This window comes from Phalacrocorax aristotelis, chromosome 10 (assembly GCF_949628215.1).
Source record: "Phalacrocorax aristotelis chromosome 10, bGulAri2.1, whole genome shotgun sequence".
NCBI classification, from domain to species: Eukaryota; Metazoa; Chordata; class Aves; order Suliformes; family Phalacrocoracidae; genus Phalacrocorax; species Phalacrocorax aristotelis.
In genome coordinates, this window is record NC_134285.1 from 3,933,802 (window position 1) to 3,958,457 (window position 24,656).

The 24,656-nt window shown below is 38.7% G+C and overlaps 1 protein-coding gene across 2 annotated transcripts in view; it reads right to left on the bottom strand.

Moving 5' to 3' along the window:
• USP22 (ubiquitin specific peptidase 22) overlaps window positions 1–24,656 on the bottom strand; it is a 111,809-nt gene that overhangs the window by 35,983 nt on the left and 51,170 nt on the right. The window contains exons 3-5 of one of the 2 annotated variants that reach the window (XM_075104789.1): window positions 22,352–22,465; window positions 21,786–21,830; window positions 16,816–16,917 (exon numbers count right to left, since the gene is read on the bottom strand). In XM_075104789.1, coding sequence (XP_074960890.1) covers window positions 16,816–16,917; window positions 21,786–21,830; window positions 22,352–22,465 — 261 coding nt within the window. The remainder of the gene's footprint in view (window positions 1–16,815; window positions 16,918–21,785; window positions 21,831–22,351; window positions 22,466–24,656) is intronic. The other variant, XM_075104790.1, reaches the window with a different exon arrangement.

Consider the following 24,656-nt stretch of genomic DNA (forward strand, 5'->3'; position numbering starts at 1 on the left):
TTCTTAATAAGTATTTCTTAAGTTAAAGATATTTGTGATACAGGTTTTCAATTTTCTATATATGTTGTATTCTATACATTGATATATTTTCTGTATTACATTATTCCATTATCTAAAAATACCTATTAAATATCATGTGTGTATATATGTGTGTGTATATATGAAGATTCATAGGCCACGTTGAATCCTGCAGTTTTGGGAGGTTGGGACGATGACAGAGTACGTTGTGTTTAGATAATATTGCCATGCAAATTTTGATTGCTTCTTCCCATTTTAATTACAAACAAGTATTTTCATTTGGCACTGACAGGAGTCAAATCAAAAGCCAGCCCCTTCCAAACAGAAGCCCTAACAGACACACACACACACGGACTCCGGTGCAGCTGGAGGACACATTCTTTAGATTAAATATCTGACCTGTGCACACAACTTATGGTTCCCCCAAACGGTAAGTCCATTCTGTAGGGTACTGGCATTAGAACAGAAAGTAAATCTATCTGTATTTATTGCCACTGCTTACCATAGCCAAACACACAGGAAGAACAAGGTGGGGTTTTCTCCTTACACATATTGACCTAATGTTGGCATGTTTCTGCCCACCACCACTCCCTTCCGGGAAACTCTGACGTAAGACCCAAGGTGCATAAGAAAACTAATTTTAAACATGGAAGACACTGAAAACAGAACCAGTCAGTGTAAGACTATGAAGAACAACTCCTGTTAATACAGAGAAAATAGATTACAGGACTATTTTAGATACACTGCATTATGCATTGTGCCCACAAACTGCAAGTTCACCGCCCCTCCACAGACAGAAACACAAACACATCAGAGAAGACTTTCTGGATGGAAAAAAATTTGCATCTTAGGAAAAAAATATTTGCATTCTAAATGAAAACCCATCTTTAACCTTCCAATTTCTGGCAAAAGGATTCTGGATCACTGCATTTTTTCCATTACTATTGAAATAACAGATTACTCAATAGAAAAAAGTTTGCTTATGTGTACAAAAGGAAACTGCCCTTGAGTTTGTTTCCAGTTGAAAATCCTGGAGTCCAGCTACAAAAGACAGCACACTGGAGGAAAGTATGTGCCATAGGTGGCACATGCATAGCAAAATCATTAACTGTTGAAAGAACCAGAATATAGCAAGTGTTCCTCCTTGCATGTATCACCAGCACCAGAAGACAAAGCCTATTTTGATGGGTGAATCACCCTTCAGTATGTCACTGCTGTACAGAGTAAGTGGAATTCATCCTCATCAATGATCTCTCAACACATATTAACACAACCTCACCCAGGGGCAAAGATGGGCTGCTCGGTCCATGTAAAGAAATAAACCAGACACAATTTGCTCTATAGCTGAGTAACTGACAAAAAACCACCAGGAAATATATCCCATACACTGAATGCAAGTTGTGACCTTAACTAGATGCTCTGCATTCACTTATTTTTCTTAAGGTACTCATCACTGGCCAAGGGTGATTTTGCTTTTAGAAGACAGTCAAATCCCCACCTTTCAGGTTACTGAATGGTTAAAAAAAAAACCCAAAAACGTCAGTTCATATCTCCCAGTTTTGCTGTTTGTAAGAAAAATCTCACATTTAGTGTTATGACTTAAATTCAACACACATGCATGCTCCAGCACTTCATTCAGGTTCACACGACAACGCAAAGTCCTTTCCCCCTCCCTGCCCCAGTAATTTCTGGGATATTTGTGTGCAGCTGGGCAGTCTGGAAGGACCTCAACATTCATGGAAGACTCTTCAGTTTTATCCTTTTTTCTGTTGTGTCAGGATTGCCATTCAAAAGTCATCGGTTATTTTAATAAAAATACCCCAAAACCATTAGAAGTTACCAGTAGATAACAACCTGCCTACATTAAATTGCCAAGATACATGCAGGGCGATGTTTGTAGCATCTGTACAGAGATCTGTACAGAGCAGCAGAGATGAACATATTTTCTAGCCTCTCTCTGAGGATGATCTAGTTCATTCACACCACAATGTAAAAACAGCAGCACTGGTTCTGTACAGGCAAGATTAAGTAGTCCAGACCAAGTAAATGTGGTCACATTCTTTATGCAACCAGATTTAGCGCCTCTGCACTGCATTCCCTGGTCCTTCTTGGAAGGCTCGTTACCTTGGGCACAGCGCCACGTGAATGTGTTCGTACTGTTTACAGACCCACGCTGACACTGCGCACATTCACACCGCTCTGAGCCCAAGCTGAATTTGCATTGACTTAGTATGGATCGAGACACCAATAATGTTTTTCCAGCATTTAGTCTGTCCCCACCCCTCTTAGTTAACGGGGAATTGCTATTGAATAAAAGTAGTGTATGCAATCTTCAGTGACATCACATAATAGATACTTACAGAAGGGACCGACTACATCAAGATAGTGTAAACATAATTGGAAAACAGAATAATAATTCAAGAGCAACTTGTTAAATGGAAGAACCTATCTGAAATCAATTAAATTCAATAAAAACAATTGTAAAGTAGGAAACAAGAAAAATTAAGTGGACAAACATAAAATAAGGAGCAATGGCTATAGCAACTCGACCTAAATAACTTAATACCGTACTGTAGTTCTGAGACAAATGGTATTTTGAAACTTAACAGGAATATGAGAAGGCTTGGGAAGTAATTATTCTGCCCTGGTGACAAGAAAACCCCAGCTGGCCGATATCTGGAATTGAGCACCCATTTTAAGAGATCTATGCAAACCAGGGAGAAGTCAAGAATGTAAGTGAAAATTTGCATGAAATTAATATTTGAGACTGGAGAAAAAAAAAAAACCTGAAAAACCCACTGGTTGAGTTAATTAATTAAAACAGATAGTGCTGATGGAGGAACAGCCAGGCTGACAATTTAAGTATGTTACAGGCCACTGCAAAGAGGACTGTAATTAACTCTTGTGGCCTGCCAAAGCTATAATAATAAAAAAAAAAAAAAAAGACTGAGCTCACAAGAAGTGAAATTTAATTAGATATTAAAAATAATTGTCTCACAGTTAGAAAACACCGCAACAGGGGAGTTTGGGACTCCCAGTTGTTGGCGTGGTTCCAAGAGCAGCTCTGTCAGCCATCAGGAATGGCCCCGTACATTGACCCTGACTCAGATGCTGTGTAACGCCCCCTCCACTTTTTCATCCCGTGACTGTTCACACATCCAGATTAATATTACGGCATGATACAAAACACAGGAACCAGTTTTGACAGGGAGGGGGAAAGTGAGGGCATTTTCACACGACAGCTAAGCCCATCTAACAGCTCACTGATGCCACAAGGGATGTTCCCCTTGCACCGAGCTCATATCTGCTTGACTCCACAGTGAAGTGGTTCACCTTGCCTGTCTGACAGAAGCAGCAGTCTCACCTTGAGGGGATGAACTCATCACTTGCAGACAATGATGAGTCTTTGACCCGTTTGTGCAGGGCCACACGGCTCACCGTGGGTCAGGACAAAAGGCCAGTGCCAGAGTGAGGGAGGGATGCAGGAACCATTGGTCTCAGCCAGCCAGCCCTCGTATCCCCTCTACCGTAACAAACTTCCAGTGCAGGCAGTTGTCTAAAAGCCACAAGCTGGGTAGCAAAAACAGCCACAGCCCTAATGCCTGTATCCCTAATCACACGGCTCTGGAAAATAAAATTAACTCTTCCACTGCCACTCAGGAAGGGATGGAGGACAGGTAACAGCTACTGCTAGAAGCAGGGCTGCTAACTACCTTCGATGTCATTTTTAGATGACAAACATTCTGCATATGTGCTTTTGTATTTGTGGCTCAATGCATCATTCATTCACTTTAGTAACACACAAAAGAGTCATAGGATAATGCAAAGAGGTCGCCTGGATCGTTTCCTTTGTGTCACACCTGCTAAGGCTGGTCAAGAAAACTTTAAGTTTGGAGCTACCGGCAGTGCTATCTATCAACTGTGGAGGAGCTCTGCAGTGTCCCTCTATCATGCTGTTCCTTCAATTAAAAGCAATCACATAACATTTTAACAACACTGGACCAAAGGCTCAGCATAGGAGATATTGTGCTTGTAGCTTATTTAAATAAAGAACTTCTAGTAATGATATGGAGGAAACAGCAACAAACAGAGATAAGATTCAAGGAAGGTTACCCTTATCTTTGCCAGATTTGGGAGAAAAAAATGCTCATCTCTACGAAATCAGCCACAAAGAAGGCTTTACTACAGACTTTACCTCAGAGCAACAGATCAGCCTTTCCACACATGCCATTCGGGCACGTATTGTTGGAAGAACCTACGGGCAAGTCACAGCCTTGGAGCAAACGGATCAAAGAAGTTACTGAGTATATGATAAAACAAAATAAGAAGTGTAGCATTTCAGATTATTATTGCACAGATGAAACAAAACCCGCAAACCAGACGATTCCCAGGTGTACACAGTGTGCCCAACACAGAAAGGACTCTCTATACTATACTTACAATATGTACATCTTTGAACCAATCTGCAAAATAATGGTGCCAAACACAAACCATTTCAAGCCCAGACGAGTTTCATTTCTTTGCCTGGGGGCACGCTCCCTGTCATTTCATCTCCCTATAGATACGTTGTGACTTCAGTAGTGTGCACGCACCAAGTGCCCCTGATTCTCCAGAAGGGTACTGAGCAATTACACTTATTTTTATTTCTGTTCCTCCAGGCTTAAGACACTTCAAACAAGGCAAGTGATCTCTCTTAATGGTGTGGGCACGCAAAGCCAGGCTGTGAGGTTACAGCCTGTCATTTACTTTGCAGTAACTGTATGCTTGGGTTAAGACTAAGCACACAGATGAGGCACTTGATGTCCTTTAAGTTCTCATCCTTCTGATTTGATGCTAATTTGTTCATGTGTGCACACCCTCAGCCTGGTAAAATGAGTCAGCATTCCTAAAATATCTGGCAATACAAACAAACAAACCTCTTAAGGTTTATTTTTCATATAGCCTGTGTAAATAGAGAAGCTGTTTCAAGCAAGACAAGGCACTGCAAGTATTTTTTTCCTGTGAATTTAAATTAAGAAACATGTTTCAAAACAAAACAAAGTAAGTATTTTTGACCAAACCACTGAAGTGTGCATTGACTCTTCCACTAAAATCACAGGAAACATAGCTGCAGATGATCTTGAGAAGTTACCTGGTCTAGCCCTCTACCTTAAAGCAGAATTAACACTACCTATATTATTCCTGACAAATGTTTCCCTTAATTGTTCCTGAAAGTCTCTGTGATGAGATCCTGCAATACCCCAATATAGTTGTATTCTGAAGTGTTCCAGTGTCATCTGACTAAATAAATTAATGCAGAGTTTAAGAACTGCAACAACATTAATATGGAAGATACTCATACACTATGAAATCCACAGATAAGCTCCTCTCCTAGTAGTATTAGAGCTTCTGAATGAGAATAAATTTTTTAAATACTTCAAATACCAATAGCTTTAGAAAAGCTCCTAAGACGAGGGAGGAGACAACTTGTCCAAGATACTGTGGTATCACTTGTTTTCTCCACTAGGAACTCCCATGCACCTGAGTGGGTATGGCATGAGCCATTTTATTTCCCCATATGCTTCCCCACAAAAAGGAGAAGGTAACAGCTAGACAGAAGCCTTCTGTGGGCCAAATCTAATCTGGGGAGATATTGGCTAATCACAATTACAGTAAAAAGGAACAGATCAGAATACAAGGAAAAATACTTCCCTTTAGAGTAAATATTTTGCTGTCGTGCTCTGCAGCCACAAGACAACAAGCCTGACACAACCACACAAAGCTTCATGTGACAAATCCACAACAGTTGGGTTTTCATCTAGGTAGGATAAAACAAACATTCCAGGAGCAATTTCTCCTGGCCAGGTTGTGATTTGAATTGTTCTTCCTGTTAATGCTGGCTGCCTTGTATTAGAAGTGTAAATAACCTGAATTAAAAAACAAAACAAAACCCCCCAAAAACCCCACCAAAATTCAGGGAAAGACCTTTTCATAAGCTAAGGTGACATAGTTAAATCCATGCTAAAACTGATTTTAAAATGTTTAGAAATGTAATTGGCATCTATATTAATTTACTGTATCCCATAGCCAAGCTTAAGTTTAAAATAAATGTGTTACGGGAAGGGAAAGGGGTGCTAAAGCCAAGGATCTCTGCAATATGCAACATGAGTTTTGAACCTTTTGGTAAGTCACCTAGCAAGAGGAGGACCCACAAGCACTCTGCAAACAAAGGCATTTCCTTTCCCTGCCCACCCCCCTTCAGGAGTATGGGAGATTTTTATATCCATAATTTCTTATCTTCAGCAATTTTACTGACCATCTGCATCATAAAATTGTTTTTCTCTCTCTCAGGTGTCTCAAGAAGAAATGAATGCATCGTGTTCTCAAAAACAGAAAGCTATACAGCTTGTAATAATCCATGGCAATAATCTCTCTCCATTCTATTCTCTCAGCTGAAATGAGTAAGACTGAAAGAGACATTAAGTTCTGCAGCAGAACTTGTTCCAAACTTCTCTGAATTCCTATCTTGGCATATCAAGACCCACTGAACAAATTTTGTCTGTTGTGCTTCAACCTGATCCAATCTCCGTCAGGATCTCTTAGCAGTGAGTGAACACATTGGGGAACGCATACAGACAATCTGGATCTCAAATTTTCAGAACACGCAATAGAAGAACATCTTTCATATACAACACTGGAAATAATCACATAATGCTTTAATACTCAGTAATAGATTTGATTATCTGATCCCTGTAATACCTGAAGTTCAATCAGCTGGAGGAGAAAGATGAACCATGACGCACTCCAAGCACATGTCACATCAAGAGCCAGAGAAACAAGGCGGCGCCTATTTCTGCACAGCAGAAAACATGACATGAAATGCCGCCTATCGGTACATGCATTGCTCAAAATGCCTTAGGTTTAACAACGAAGCCAGACCCGTTACCACTGTGCTGCTCATCGTATGCTCGGATAGACAGAGCTGAATGAATTTAAAGAAGTTGAATAAAGGTATGGAGAAGCTCCTAAAGCAACCTCGTAACTGTCTCACACACCCTACACAGCAAGGTTCAAGACATTAAAGTCCTATGAACCAGAGCGTGAAAACAACAATCTGATAACTGGAGGAAGGTCAGGGAGGACAGCAGAAGACACCCCATGTCAAAAAAGAACAGTAGTAGGCAAAGAACTGGAATTCTGTGTGTCAAAACAACCGAATGATCGATACAGAGCATTATGACAAGTAGCCTTTCAAAGCCAGTTAAGTTGTAGACCCTTCAAGGTGTTTTTATATGGCAACTTGATGGCAAAGAAAAAAAAGAAGTCTTTATACAAAACAAAATACTTCAAAAGGTGGCACAGAATAAAATATTCTCTTTGCCCTCCCCCAGAGCAGCCAAACTTAAAAGCTCAGTGAGATCTTGCATGATCTGCACAGAAGCATAAGACTTACAGTGAGAATCCTGTGCAGATGGCATCTTTAAAGAACAAGAGGTACTCCCACTAAACTGACAAAATAAAATTCACACCCGCAGCCGTCCTTTCCCCCCAATATCACACCATATGCTGCCGACAAGTTTTTGCCCTTCCTCAAAACAGATTTCACAAATTAATAACTTAAGGAGTAGGCTAACTGCCAACGAAATTAAATGCATCCAAATATATTAATATGCACAAATTATTGTTGATGAATTGGCACAGATCTATTCCAACAATCCACAACACACAAACCACACCACATGCTGTTTATGCATATTCCTAGTTTCAGTATATACTGTATCTACCTTCTGTCCACACAAAGCCCAACTCTAGAAGCAGATATGAAAGAGCAGAACGGAAGGTCACAGTAAATATAATCCAAAAGTGATCCACAAAAGAACAAAACTGAGATGAGATTATTGGCCTTGTTGAAAATGCCACGCGCTCTGTAATGACACAAAGTTAATCAGGTTAAAACACAGTGGTAAATCAAACTTTGTTTCTTTGGTTTGGGTTTGGGTTTTTTTTAATAGAAAAAGAACTTTCTCATGCTAAGAGTATGTGTCTGCCCATGACAGGATGACAGGCACACGTTAAGACTGTAATCAGTGTAGCTGGCATGGGCTAATTCTGAACTTCCTTATCTGGCTCTTGATTTAGAGATTAATAAAAGTATCCTTGTATTGACGGCACCACCATACAACAAAAATATACCCTCCATTTCAGGAAAGGCTTTGGGTTTTAGATGATCGCTGCATGATATTGACAAAAAAAGCAATAATCTGTAGCTTGGCATAGTGTGGTCAAGAAAACAGGAGACACACCTGCTGACCTCAGGGCTTGCAGTCGAAGAACAAACAGACCTTACCCTTCTGACAGACGCAGAAGGCCAAGTCAGTTTTTCTGTAAGCATCCATGAGGTTTTTTTTTTAAGCCAGACAAACACTGCTTTAAAGAAGTGTGCTGATAAATTTTCTTTAATTTTCAAACAAACAAAAAATACTTTATCTAAATGAAGGTATCTTGCTTAGAGGGCTAGAATCAAGTTCTGGCTATATATCACTGTTGGGTTTTTCTTGATAAGAAACCTCCCATTCCCACAAAAACCTGCTCAGGCAGATGATGACAAGTGACTAACATTTACTGCATTTTTCATGGTAAAAGCCTAGTGTTTTGACTGCATAGTGGAGTTATGTAACAACTTAGCGAAGAAAGCACAGCACAGGAAAAATATTAACTACCATTAGAGAGAGATGGGCAAGACAAATAACTGAGTCAGCAAACATTTTACATTTGGAAGTTGAATCAGCATCTGGGGGGGGGGGGAAGGCTTTTTTGTGCTGCTGGATCCAAATGAAGAAGTTTCACCCGAACAAGTGCAGGACGCCATTTTAGAAAAGTCAAATTGAAACACTGCCTGTAAACTAAGAGTGTTGTGTATGGATCAGTAACGGCCATGGATCCACTTTTTAAAAGTCCAGAGGAAGAAAATCAGGTTTGAGTTAGAAGTTTGGAATGTGATCCAAGCCCTGGATTAAGAACCCTGTCTTCTAAGGAATTTCACATTGTGAAAACACGCAGCATGTCTTCCTTTGTCTCAAATCCCCAAGAGCCACCTAGAGTTTCAAAATTAAAGTGTTTTCTATGCAAGTAATATGAATGGCAATTTTCCAAGACAGGGTAACAGAAAAATTCAACCCCAACTGCATTCTGCTTATTCCACATACAAATACTTTTAGCTTTGTACTGTCTGCAGGGGTTGTATTTCAGGTAAATATCGCTGGAGATTAGAATTCTGGCTTTACATACTTTGATGCTCGTGTCAACATTTCTTCATATGCAAGATTTTATATTATGGCAGCTACGCATGTGCCAATACATTGGTCTCTCTATCTACTCTTATCTCCCCGCTAATAAAACATGCAAAACCAGCTTTGCAGGGAAGGAAAAAAAGTTAAACCATTCACAATTTTTTATATATTGTTTTAAAGAACTCTAAAACCTGTATGAAAACCCACTACTCTTCAGACAGCAAATACACCCAAAAGTTCTACTCAGCTTACTACTGTTTTAAACTAGACTGCTCCCACGTAAAGCCATGCAAATGAAAACCTTCAGGCAGACCCCTGAACCTAAAAGTCTCCTCCAGATCATGCTTAGCATGTCACTGCAAAAGCTGTTTCCAATGCCAACCTACCACCAAGCTCAAGCTTCAAGGTAACTTCTCAAAATTGTTTTTGACATTTTGTTAATTTTTACTGGAAACAAAGTAAAGGCATGGGATTTATTTTGTACACAGATAGTGCAAAAAACCAAAGTATAGTATTTCTCAGAGCTGCTAAGAATACTCCTGATCTACAGAAGTTTGGTCTAGGGGTTTCTTCAACAATCCATACACTACTGCAAGAAGGTCAGCTGAAAAATACTGGGAGGCCTGACAAGGGCCAAAACTAGCCATGATTTCCTTGAATACATAGTTTTATTTTCCAAGCTATCCCACTACTATTGCCTGATAATCTCTTGGAGAAAAGATGTTAACTGTTTTATACTTCAACTTGTTACAACATTTTAACTTGAAAACAGGACTAAACCCTTGGGGAAAAAAAGTTCTTTGTAAAGGGAATCTGTATCCTCCTTTCATTAATCTTTACAAGCTGAAAAACATGCCCTGCAAGTTTCAACTATTCTTCAATCACCAAGCAAAAGATAGCAACTAATACAAAATGTTTGACTTCCAAAGACCTTTTCCCCCTCTTGGGGATGGGGACCATGTACAAAGGCTGAAAAGGAAGAGCCATGAACTTGAAGGTTATCCGTCTAGACTACAGCAGGAACAGTAAGTGGCATAAGCCAAGAAGGTCATTTAGATTTCAGCCTTACTACTGACTGATTTTAAAAGAGAAGTAAATTGATAAATACAAGATAACTGACTTAGAATCTTAGAAGAAGGAGTTAACATAATATTTACTTAAATATATTAAGCTAAATATGCAACAATATAGGCCACATTATCACTGTTGCCAGCTTCTCAAAGGATTTGTCGTCTTCACATGGGATCCTAAAAAGCCAGAAAAGTTTGTTCTCCGTTTAAAACTGACTTCCTGGCTTACTCTAATTTCAAGCCTTACTAAGGTGACAATCCAAAAGTAGTTAATCTTTGCTGGCTTTGCTGTAGGCAAACAAAACTAGGAGCTCAGATGCCGTGTGCCTTGCTGTCAGCAAAAGGAGGTTCCCCCTAACCCCTAGCCCCGCATGCCGTTCCTGTGCCATCCCCTCCTCACGCCAGCTTTGTGCACGTGTCAGAACCTTTGTCGAGCTGTTGAGTGCTGTAACACAGGAGACCATTGCTCTTGCAAAACCAGCACCACAAAGCACAATATTTTCTGCCAGGTTAATGAACTGAACAGACTCTGCAATCAACCTGACAGCACAAGAGTGAATGCCCGGGAGAGGGTGGGACCACGTGGCTGGAATTAAGGGGAAGTGTACACAAGGGTGAAGAGGAAAAAAGGATTGTCCCCTGATGGAAGAAAGCTGTCTACCTCAGTTGTAGCATACGTCTTCACCCTTAGCAGGTATTAAGTATACTGCTAGTTCTTTTGCTTAAAGCATAGCATCCACATGGAGGGAGATGAGAGGGAAAGAGTAAAGTCTTATTACTTCCATCAGAAATGCTTTTTAGAGTTTGGTTCTCTTAATGTACATCACAGAGTACGCCCAAACTATGACAGGAAATTAAAACATAAGCAGAAAAACTCATATACTGAAAGACATCAGCTTACGGTCTTTCTGAAAGAAGGCCTAAATATTCAAACGAATATTGAGATAGTAGGAGCAGAAAAAGCCCCTTGTTCCTCAGTGAGGCTCGCCTGGGATCAAATTAAGTATCTCTTCAGATGCTCATTAGTAAACTCTTCAAATGTGATTTTCTGCAGTGAAAGTTTCTATAACACAAGTTCGTTCACTCCAAGCAGGTAAACACTGCAGGGACCTCAGTGATCATGTGGTCACCCCTAAGCTTACCCAGGAGCAATTAAATCATAGATAACTCAATCAATGACTGCTGTGAAGATAAACCATACAAAGTGACATTACAGCAGTGATGCAAATGGCTTTCTGGCACTAGCTTTGGAAAAAACGAGGTGACATGCTCTCAGACGACAATCAATACACAAAAAGGCTACTGAAATGGCAAATCTGGAATTTCTTTTCAAAATGTCTTTTGCAGAGGAAAGCTTTATATTTTATATTGCTAAAGAGGTAAACTTTGGAAGTCTAGCGAGACCTTCTGAAAGCAAATCTCCATAAACTTCAGCAAGCAAATCACAGCTTACGTTTTAGAATTCTTAAAAGATTCATGCCCCTATGATTTTTCTTAAAATTTCCTGGTAGCTTTGGAAGGAAAGGGTTTTTTAAAATCTATTTTTTACTGTCAGGTTTATCAATTTTAGGCCTAGGAAAAATATTACATAATTCAGCCCTATGGTCAGAGCTCACGACAAGGTAAAACAAGAACAGAAATATCTCCCTGATAGAAGGGTAGCTTTTTTTAACTAATCCAACTTTTTAGGAAACAGTTTTCCAACCAGATAACTGTTCTAATTATGAAGTCAGACAAAAAAAAAAAATAGTCAGAGGAAACATTCACTTGAGAAGCCTTAAAGATGGTTTTCCATTCCTTCATCACACAGAAGTCTAAAAAAAATTTAAGAACCAAAGCGACTTCTAGTCAAGCTGTACTTTATGTGGTCAAGATTTCAAATACAAAAGTATTACTGCTTACAAATCAATAACTTTTAAATTTAAGTTAGAGCTAAAAATTTGGTGCTGTACCAAACCACATTTTTCATTCCACTTTTCCATTTGAGCTACCTTAAGTAGCCTTCACCTAGAAAAAGTACACCAGAAAGCTGGTACATTCACACATAAACCTTCCGAGTACCAATGTGGTCTTCAACGCCTTCAAGTTAACTCTACTTCTACAGAAGCAACGCTCCCGGTAGCTTGTCTAGAGAACCAGAAATATTTTCCAGGCCACCGTTCCTTTTCCCTTGCCACCTTTACATCGGAGCTCTGCTGCAATATTTATTCCGCTCATGCTGCTCTTTGTCACCTCACACTGTTTAGCACTGCACAGCTGCAAAAACCACCTGCTACTCCCATGTAGCTATTGTTTTTGCCACCTCCCCCACACCTCATCATTCTTTCCGAGAAGGATTTGCTCACTCTCCTATAAAGGCTATCCCCTCTGCCTTTTTGCAACTCTGCAAATGGGAATCCCAGGTGGCTCCTGCTAATTATCCATGTGCTTTGGGAGTCTAATTCTTCCTATTGTTAATATACCAATCTTTAGCCACAAAGTCGCTTCATATGCTAATAAGAGACCAGCTGATCCCAAGCTAATACTTCATGTACTCAGAAGAACTGATCTGCTGGGAGTAGTAATGATAGCAGAGCAAGACAAGCTTTGGAAAATAGTTCCTGAAAGATACTGCATCACTTCTACTACACCCCTGTAATTAAAAAAACCTGCTTACGAACTTGGAGCTTGGCCATCACCCTCACTTGCTGAGGCCAGCCGCTTCACAGACAAGAGGCTCAAAAATTAGAATTTAGTTTAATAATTGCTAAGTTTAAGTCTTACTTAATTTTCCATATAAAAGTTTTGGCGTTTATAGGATGCTTGAAATACCAGCTTCAACCCAAATAGAGATGAGCATTTCTATGAATAGAAATATTCTATGAATTGGATAATCCAGGCCACGATTCAGTACTGCTGCTGAGAACAACGTACAATAAACTTAACAAAATTTTTTTACTTTCCACCCCACACCGCATTCCCTGCAATATGCCATCCCTTCAGCCTGATCCAGTTCCCCTGAACACAGCTGTGCCAGCATGCTATGGCATCTGGGGGCACGCAAGGTCTGAGAATGCCTTCAGCTGATATTAATACCAAAGAGCACATATTTATGGCCCGAGTACGCTATACACTCTTCTTCAATGTCTTGAACTACAGAAACTCCATCAACATTTCAAGTGTGCTAGGACATCAGGATATGAAATGCCCCACATAAAATGCACATGTGAGGATTTTTCATCCCGGCTTCTTGCATGTAAATAGCTCAATGTTTCCACTTGGTTAACAGTGTGTTCCAAGTCACTTTGAAGATGCTTACGTGCAACATTGGGAGCAGCCCTTTGTTTATATCCCAAAAGACAGGAATCAGCACAGTTTCTACAGCCTGCAGCAGTGCCCGACATGAGTTTTCATTTGAAGAGCAATTTGCTCAAAGGCAAAAATAGTGATTCAAGCAAAGTTACCTACTCTATCTTCTTACTAGCTGGAAGAAATATCTGTGAGACGGAAACACACACAAAAGAATCAAGCAAAATCTATGGGTTTTTGTTAAGTTGGGCTTTTGTTGAGTTTTTTGTTTTGAGGTTTGTTTTGTTGGCGGGTTTGGTTGTGTTTTTTATGTTTTGAGGATGTGAACAAGAAGTTCCTTCTTCAATGGGTTTCAAATGGTTGCACAAGCAGAAACATCATTTCATTTCGCTCAATCAAAAGCTAGGAGTTCTGCAGAGTATTTCCTCTAATGAACTACAGTTCAATCCTCCATTATAACACATTCATTTCATGACTGAGTGTTCTTCAGATTTAATTTATGGTGCCAATGAAAGACAAAGGATCCTGCAAGCTGTACAAAAGTTCAAACAGCTCAGAAAAAGCAGAAGACATCCAGCTGTTTGAGATGCCTCATGAGATTGCTACAAATCTGGAATTAAAAAAAAATCCCTTTATGTATGAAGACGGTTCTGACACAGAGTAAAATATTCACCTAAATGAGTGTCATGTAAACAATATGTGTAACAGGAAACTACAACAAAACATATTTTACCACCTAAGTGTGTTCTAGATATTAATAACATCCATTTTAATGTATTTTATTATTAGGGCTAAAAACGAGATGCAAACCCTTCACATACAAGTTAAGTACATCCTTTCAAGACCATGCGTGTCTGGGCTTCACAGTATTGTCCCACTTATTTTATTGTAACACTAATACACTTGTCTCCCACAAATGCTGAAACAGGCACTGGCATAATAACCATTTCAGAAGGTCATCGCAGAGCAGTTAAACACGCCATCTCCCAGCTGACATCAGTGTATCTCTCAAGGTAAGACAGAAAGCAGCAAAAACCCCTAGCATCCCTCCTAAAATAGCTTTGCAGAGAGCATTTTATACATAAAAGGCAGCTGGTTACGCTTTAACAGACTCTTTTGTAAACAGAACTGATCAACAGATGTGCAATGCTTATCGATTGTTATCGGCATAATCTTCATTTTCAGAACCAATAAAACTGGACATTACGCCTGTTCTCTGATCCATTTACCTACCTCAGAAGATAAACTGGATTCACTAATATCTGCTATGGGACTGATAAAAACTTGATGTCAAAAGAATTGAGTATTAGAAAAAGAGAGAAATGGGAATGTCCAGATAATTGCAGCATTTCAGTCTGCATATAGGCTCTTCACTGATCTGAAACTGCAAACAGACAAGTCAATGTGAGGAAAGTGAAGGGAAAGACTCTGAAGCAGATATATATTTAGCAGCAGGTTAGATGGAGAGAAAAGGCTCAAGGACAATGGCAGGTCTTTTCTTCCTTCAGCTAAACCCCCAATGTATTTTTGTGAAAGAAAGCTAGTCTTTTGCTTTTAACTGTAGCCCAAAACTGCATTATGTCTCCTGGGTGCTTTGATTTTTTTTCCTCTTTCTAAATCTCAGCACATAGACAGCTCCAGGGCTCAGTAGGAGAAATTATTAAAAGCATGCCTGCAGAAGTAAAGAGATCAGTCATTTCCCTTATCCCCTGTGTTTCGTGAGTGCTCCCCCGCCCATGCAGCGTTGTATGAGATTTCATGCAACAAGACATGTCCTTTTAAAACAGACTGAAAAATTTAAAATCCTTTAAGAGTAGGCATAGCGTTCCTTCAGATTGGAAAGGGAAACACAGAAATGTGCTTCAACTCTTCAGAAAGGTCACGTTCACCTTCAGAATTCTATCAAACTTTTTTTTTTGCCCTGTGCAATTCTATTATCTTAATTTGTAATAGTCTTTACAAAATATACTGGAGTTTCATAAAATACAAAATCCCAGTGTGAACATGATGCAAGCAATCTTAGCCTAGTTATTTTTTCCTAGGCTGCTTGAAGTCCAGATATTTTCCCAACTGTCTGTCCTGTTCCACTATTGCAAATGCATAGGTCCCTTCTTTAGAATTACTGTTCTGTATGCATTTTTGACTTTCTAATATTTACTCTGTGCTTCTTGGTCCATTTTTCCAAATAAATATACACATATTTTGGATTGAATATGACTTACTGTACTAGAAACATGACACTATAAAGTTTTAGCAATTATCGTCAGTGTATTTTGACAAAAGCAGGTGTTCTGAAAGCGTGACGCGTTCTCATAAAACAGTAAGTCGCTTAAAAACTAGGAAAAAACTTCTCAGTCTTCTGCTTCCAATGTCTACAGCTACATCTCCTATCTTGTACCTTCACTCTTAAAGTGTTACTGTGCATTTAGCGGTATAGGAAAATGCCCAATCATCTTCATCAGAGCTTGTCAGGAAGCTGGTTTTAACCCCCTACTTCCCCAAACTAAAGACAGAAGAAAAAAAAAAAATGGAAAGCGCTGTTCATTTTCACCGCCTTTACCCAAACACTCTCCAGCCGTAAGCAGAGAGGTCCGCATTTCAGAGGGTTCTTTGCTCTAGGCTGCTGAACTCTAAACAGTAAACGTTTGATATGCATTTCAAAACTGCTATTTGACACACACTGGAGAACAAATTACATCTTTTCAGAGTCAATATGAAATTGAAGCGATCCCACTTAGGCTTCAGAACAAAGTAGAAAGACACCACTGTGCTTATTCTGTCTGCTAAAAACAGATTTACCAATAGATTGCTGCAGTTAAGGATACATCTTAACTACAGGATTTCCCTTCGGATGCCTGCGTGGGATCTCTGACGAAGACTGAGTTGAGATAACGTCACTGATTTCTGCTAAACTCTTTAAATGCATATTGTAAAAAAAAAAAAGTTCTGTTTTGTAGCTGTTACACAATCAGCAGCAGCACCTGAAGCGACAGAGCAGATATCCTTCTGCAAGTGAGAAAAAGGTAGTGTAAAATGAACTTATTTTGTTATCACAAGAGTTAAGGAACTCCACTACAACTTCCATGAATATCTTTACCCTGAGAACACCACAGAACTTTGAACGTACAAGTGGCTGAGAATTAGCTTTGGAAAGGATTTCTAGAACTTACCTATGGTGCAGTTTGTGGTTATTTTTCTCCGCTTGGGGTTGTGTCGTAGCAATTCTAACTCTCGTTTGGTTGGCTCCCATGTTGAATACTTCTCTCCAATGCCTAAGCGGACGAAAAGAAAGTTTCAGGAAATTGTTTAGTAAAAGGATTAAACACTCTGTTTAAGTAAAAACTTTTCAACATGCTGTCCATTAAGTTAGATTCAATCTACGTACAAATTTGAGACACTGATTTTTTTTATGCCTACCCCGCAAAAATATTGTTCAGAAGGGTATCAACCAATCTTCCAATAAATAAGAACTAGAAGAATAGCACTTCTTTCCTCATAGAGAACACCTAGCCCAAATAAGTTTTCCACTACTGGATTATAATCCTTCTTTCAGTTAAAGAAATTCCAGCACAAGAATAAATCCACTACTACTAAAAAATGCATTTCTTTGTGCTCAGAGGTCAAATGACAGAACCACCATATGATTTTAGAAGATATAGGATAACCATGAAATCTCATCACTGAGCTTTGACAAGTTATTAAATAAATCGAAACTGACCCAACTTAATGGACAGATACAGGCGTAATCTTTACAGATGAACAGCAGAATTTAGTAATTCGATACACTGAACAGTTACTGCATGTCTTAGTATATAGCATTAGAGTGTGGCCTCTCCTTATAACCACTGATATTAGGTTATCCAGTAGTTCTAATACTGGAGATGCACCTTACTGACGTATCTTTAACATTACCTAAAAACACAATTAGTAGTAGGTTTAAGCATAACCCTCTCCCCCTATCAACCGACCAAAACTCCCCAAATACTTAACTACCCTTTCTCACGAGCTGCAGCTAAAATCTGTCATTATTCTCGTTAAACACCAACTCTGTATTTCAACACATTTGTTCAAGGGAAAGCACAGTAGAAATGAGTCAGGTAAGCAGTACAGAGAATAGATCTGAAGTAAGCACAGAGTTGTGGTCAGTGTAAATCTGGTACAAGAAAAACACAACAGTGAATACTCGTGTGCTGACCAGCTACGTACTGCTGCAGCATTCCTTGTAACACAGAGAAATTACTATGCAGGTCAATTATAGTGAATCACAAAAGCATCTTGGCATTAGAAATAAAGAATAATAAGATGACAAGCAATCTATTCTAAAACTGAGGATTAAAGTCAATTAAGAGTTATTTTTCACAGAATGCATGGAGCAGAAACAGTGCTGTGCTACAGAAAATAAATTATAAATCATACATAGGAAAGAAGGAGAGTAGAAAATATAGCTAGAGGCTTACACACTCTGCATAATATACATTAAATTTTAATAGCTCTTTGATCTTCATTTTCAGAAATAGCTATGCTTGTCAGATGCTACCCACCCAAAACTGTTCAATTCACAGTTACTACTGACCCTCCAGGTTCTAGTAATAAAAGGTCTCATTTCCAGATTCTTGAGGACTAGAAAATTCTTATTTACATGGACGCACCCATCTCTCACTTGATTTGATTCAACAACAGATTATGCAAGAAGCATAGGAAAGAATACCAGAATCATATAGTCCCTTTCCTTTATCCAAGGTTCAGCATCAAGCTACACACCCAGGAAAACAGAAAAGGAAACTAATTACTGTGTAACAGATTGATGAGATAAAACAGCTGCAATGCTTTGAATACACTATACAGTATGCATAGGCAAACGAATGAAGCAACTTTAGAGACGCACATATGGACAGTTCACATATGACAGAACATTGGCTTGCAACAAGTTTTATATTAGATGTCTTCACCAACCCTTGTCATATTTGTAATACTCCCTTTGGATTTTATATAAATTGGTTTGTAAAAAAGCTAAAACAATTTTCAGCACCGTGTTAGTACCAGCTACTGCACTGGCCAGCTGTAAACTTGAACTCTTGCATTTGGGTTGGCTGTAGTTTAAATATGGCCAAACCCAGTTAGTATAATCTAACAACGGGGTGAAATCTCAGAGTAAAAAAAACCCAAAACCAAACCAAAACAAACACCCAAGAAAAAAACCCCAACAAAACAGAAAACAAACCCCCAAAACTTCGATATGTTCAAATCCTGGTTTAAATCAAATATAACAAAATTCACACCTGAAAACACATGTGCATTCAACTTGAGGCATGCAAGAGTTCCTCATATGCCAGTGGGACTATTCATATATATTTGTGTATATATATATAATTATATAGCTTCAATGCTTGTAGAGGATGCAGACCAAAGCATTTCACAAGAGCAACTCTACTAGTAAAGTTAAGCATGACAGACTGGATTACTCTGCAGGATTCTGGGTGAATCAAATATTGTTCAATTAAAAAGAAATTAAACCAAACAGAAAATCACGTACATGCCACAAAAAAACAGAGCAAAGAGAAAACTTTCTTACAGAAGCCTTTCATTAGAAAGAGCACAAGTTAAGTCAAACAGAAATCAAGAAGTGTTCTGTTCCAGCTATATGATTTATCAAAAATATTGAGGTTTTATTACTTTTGAAAATTTGGAAAGAAGACAGAACCATTTATTAGGAATGGTTCAGTGTTTAAAATTTTAAAAACCCAAAAAATAACAACAAAAGAAAGAGAAAAGGAAAAAGTTTCAATAAATGGTTTAGTAACACCCAAAACATACCAAAACCTCCAATATAAACTACCTTTAAAGATCTGCAAAACATGCACAGGTTACCATTGACAATTAAAGGAAAATAGCATTACAGGACTGAAAATTCACCATTTTAAAAACAATGCTATAAAATAGCCAGAGATTCAAGTCAGCATGTGAAATCTCCATCCAAGAATTAATTTTATTAGGTCAAATACATAAACTGTCATTTTTCAGAGACTATCAGGGACATATGGATGAGTGAAGGAAAAGGCGATGAAGGCTCTAGTTCACAGAAGTCACAACTTTGCAAGTAATCATTAGTATAGATTGTTTACTCTGCTGTACTTCAGCAAATCCCCATTTGCCCTCCCCCAAAAATCCAAACATTAATTAGAATGAAGGGCTCCATGTATTCTCACCTCCCTCGTTATTAAAGAATATTCAACAGTAGAGGAAAAAAAATGGTAGAGTTGCAACTTGTTCAGAGTTATATCGTATAACCCTGAACTACAGCTGGACATGGGAACTTATCACACTGAGAGTTAATTTTACAGGAGTATGAAATGACTCTCATTATCTTTGGGGTTTTTCTTAAAGTTTTTTTCTCCAGGCATCATGTTGTTATGTGAGCATCCATTGAAGTGTATACTAATACCCTTCAAGCGCTGCGGATAGAAGTTTGAAAATATACAACACTGACACTTGAATTTTTCAGCCAATCTGTTTTTGCAGACTGGATTCACTTAAGTTCTTTAGGTTGGCAACACTGAGGTAAACTAACTCTGTGGCAGAAATATAAAACCCAGACGACAAGTTTGGGGTTTGTACTAATCTTGACAATCAGTTTGGAAGAAGTGTTCCCTCCCCCTTTAAAATCTTTCAGATAACATGAATCACTATGGAAAGGAGGGGAGGGATTGAATCAATGAAGAAAGAATGAAAAAGGAAGACATTCTCCATTATTTCTCCCATGTATCTCCCTCTCTCATTCCTTAGATAAATTTGCGGGGAAACACACACGGTTTCATGATGACAAGCCATAGAACAAAAAGATCCCATGCCATGACTTTAAAGAAAAAAATGTCTATACTGTGTACTCCAGTAAATTGAAGTGTACTGTTGTCTATTCCTTCATTTTACATCTTCATTGGCCATTACAGATTTGTTCTCCAGGGACAGAAAATGCAGTGTGCATATTCACATAAATATGCATTCATATATATATTTAATAAGCCGCTCAGTCAGTTAACCAGCACACAGAAGGTTTTCTGCCTGGCAGTTCTTCTCAGTGATTCGTCCCTTCACCACATAACTTTGTGGTCCAAGATGACAAGATGAACAATCTTGTAGCTGTTAATTACCCTTGAATATAATCTATATCAGCCTGATGTCCACTGGAGAACAGGCAAACTGGCTGCATCTCAGTCCAGAAGGCACAAATGTATGATTTGGAAAGGACAACATAATTAAGAAATCACTCTTTGAATTTACATATTCAAAAGTAAGGAACTGGGGGGCCTCCTTCTTCCACAGCATCATGAAGAAGTGTTACGTTGTAGTCAATTAATTTGGTGCCCAAACACCACAATTTAGAAGGGTTTGAAGGAGTTTTACAGAGAGGTGCATAGCCTAAATGAAAGGTTTAAAAATACTTTTCCACTTGTCTTGCTTTGAACACTGGTGCTTTGTGCTAAAGCATTTTAAGTTGTATTTTCTTGTCCTAGGACTCACTGGCAATCTCACTATCCTCCCTTCCTCTGACTCAACCCCCTCAAAATGGGGAACATGCAGAAAGTAGAATGGAACCAAGTAAAAGCAGCTATACTTTTGATACGCCATCAGAAAAGCTCTAGTTAATACGCTGATAGCTGCTATTTTTAAAATTGGAAATGAGGTTAAGAATGGTTTGAAGTCATATCAGCCCTGACTAAGGCTGTCACATTGAAACAGGATGCCGTGGATTTGGTAAGAGACGTTACTAGACAGAAGTCATCTGTTTTCAAATACAGACTTTCCCACTTTAAGAAAACATACCCCCTAGAGGCCACTGGAAATGGAAGATGACAAGCTTTTATAACTGATGCTTAAAAACTATTCAGTTAGAGGTAAATGCTACTTCCTTTCCTTTCCAAAAAAAGGAGAAAAGGTTTGTTTTGGAGTAGTTCTATCAAGGAAAGGGCATATGAAATAAAGTCTGATGTAATTATTCAATCATTGGAACATATCCAAACAAGAGGAAAACAATTTGCACGATAAAACTGGCATTCTTAACTGTGATTCATGTCTAAAATGGCAGGATAATCAGCAAAGGGACGCTTGTTAGTGAAGTGCGTCGCCAGCCCACGCCTCTTACCTGTCATTGTACACTGGTAGTGAGAAACCACTGTTGGGGTGAAGGCTAAAAAAGAAAAAATTAGGGAAAGCAAACTGAATAAAACAAATGTGTGTACATATTTGTGTGTAAATATTTCTACATAGATACTGTGCGTGTACCATGAAAGCACAGGTGTGTAAGTAAGCTGGCACGTTCTATTAAAAAAAAAAATCACACACAAGGGTGGCATTTCATGTGAGGGGAACAGATTTATTGCCTGTATCACCTAAATTCGCCTAAAGGAGCAGACTTACATTTTCTACCTAATACAGATCTGACTTTTGTTAAGCAAGTTTTGCAGGATTAATGTTAGATATTTTTTGCAATTAAAAATAAACTATTTTTGCTACAATTAGGTGTGGCGCGCATGTTAAACTAACAGTCTAACTCCTGGAAAATAATAGCGAGACATCGCTCTCTCCCAAGGCCTGCGCTACTATCTCTAAAGAGCTCTTTCTTCCCCTTACTGTTTTTTGCCAGTGACAAATTGGAGGGACAGGTATGATTAAAAACAGAAACAAGAAATTCAGGCAGGAAAACCAAACCTTGTAATTTCCAAGCTTTTCGTTGTTCTTCTTTGGCAATTTGTTCCATGTCTTTGTCGTATATGTAATCTTGACACATAAAGCAGTATATACCCCCATACAAAAGGTCTATGGCTGCAAAACAGAAGGGAAGTTGGGGAGGAGGAAAAAAAAAAAAAAGACGTGAGTTCATAAACTAGAAGACATTTTAAAGCAGGCTTCCAAGTCAGGCAGTCTTTCTTCTTAGCAGTCCACAGAAAGTGAAATCTGTACCTTTGAATCGGGGTGGGGGAACACAGGGACATTTTTCCAGTTACAATATGAGTTATTCAATTGCTTCTGGCACAGCAAGAAAACTGTGCAAGTTGTTTGTAATGCACAATATACCTTTCAAAGACATAAGTAACCAAAAGGAATAATTACAGTGACTAAAACACATGCAGAACTAGTGCCGTAAGATTTGATATGTAAGTTTGAATTGTCTTTTTCTAAGACTTCAGTAATTTCTGTGCAAAGCCATTAAAATAATTGGAAAGCACCTATCCAAATGAAGACTCACATAGAAGGCAGCACTGAAAGCTCAAAGATACTTGTCCAGGGGAATGATTTTCCAGAGTAGTTTTTCCACAGGTTACATGTGTCTCAGTTTCTTTTGTTTCACATGCCCTTTTAGAGTGGACATATGAATGCTGACCAATGTTAAAAATATTTTCCTTACACACCTCTAAACAAAAGAAAGCCAAGAAATGAAATAAATCAGCCAGCTAGGAAGTGACGTTTTGTTTAAACATATACCAAGGAAGTGCAAACTAATCACACCAAATTGCTGATTTTTCAGTATGCGGATGTGAAAAAAACCACAACAGACAGGGAAAAAAAAATTCAGTGGGCACTAACAAATTCTTAGCCAGCTACTAAAATACAATCTGCATCTAGCAGACAGCTGAAAAAGACATCACTTCTCCCTGAAGAGTGTATCCTCCATTTATTTTATTTCCAAATTCCTTTTATTTCCAGATAAATAGCATTATTAAAAAAAAAACAACCTCTCGCAACAGTGGAAACTTGTTTTAAACAAAGGAAACCATTACCCCATTAGGTGGCCTGCAAACAGCACTGAATTACTCTGAAGTCATAAATAAGCCAAACCACACGCCACGCAACAGGAATTCTGCTGTCGCTCTCATCAGGCAAAGGCGAAGTCTTTGTGCTCTCCCCCGTTAGTGGGCCAGTTGGTAAGCTGGTAAGCTTGGTAAGGTTTCTTTCTAACCACATCTCACCCATCCTTCACAGTCTCTATGCTTCTCACAACCTGCTACCCCTCTCCTTTAGTCCTGCATGCCCTTTCTTCCTCTTCCTCCAAAATAACTTTTTCAATGATTATGTCAAATCATTTTATTATGTAATAGGAGAAATAATAGAACAATTACTTTAAACAAGTTTGCATAACATCTATTGGCTGTCGCCTTGCTTATGGGCTTCATTATTTTATTCTTTTGTCTATTTGGACCACAACCAGTTTGCAGAAGAGGGTAAGAACTCCTTGCATCACCTTGTGCAACATCTGAACACCAGAATTTTTACCGCGGTGCCTGGAGGACTTGGTAAAGTCCTTTAGCAAATTATCACAAAAGGGGATAAGACTCTTAGCTGCAGTGGAGATCAGTAACAAAACACTATGCCATGGGGGAACAAAATAAAACAATCGCAACTAAGCTACAGATTATTAGAGCTGTGTAATATTTACTCCATTATCTATCTCACTACCAATTATGCACAGTTTTCAAAGAAAAACAACAAAACAAACAAAGAATAGTTGAAGATCCAAAGTATTGGTCTCAAAACAGAAAATCAAATATTGCTCTCCGAATATTTTTATAAAAAATTCCACAAACAGCTCCCTCTCCCCCTCCGAACAGAGCTGGCAGAATATTAAATAAACAGGACCCTCTGTGAGCACTAATACTTTCAGTCTACCATCAGAATGGGTAAGCATATGTTGTGCTCAGAGGATTCTTTGCTTTCCTCAGCTTTCTAGATTTATGTGCATGAGTGATAAAGTATAGATGTCAAGATCAAAACCAACAAGAGACGACCTTACACAAATGACTTGTTCAAAGCAGAATGAATTTCTGGTCTAAAGACTCAGAAAGTTTAACAGAAACACTGGGAGAGTAAAAGCTGTAATTGTCCAGTGCCTGATTAAGGACTCTTGAGAAAACGTCCTCTCTCCAGCATACTTATGTGAACAACACAGTTGTATATATGCCAACACTTTCAATGTCATTAAAAAGGCTGCAATAGGTTTTGGACAAATTACCTCAAG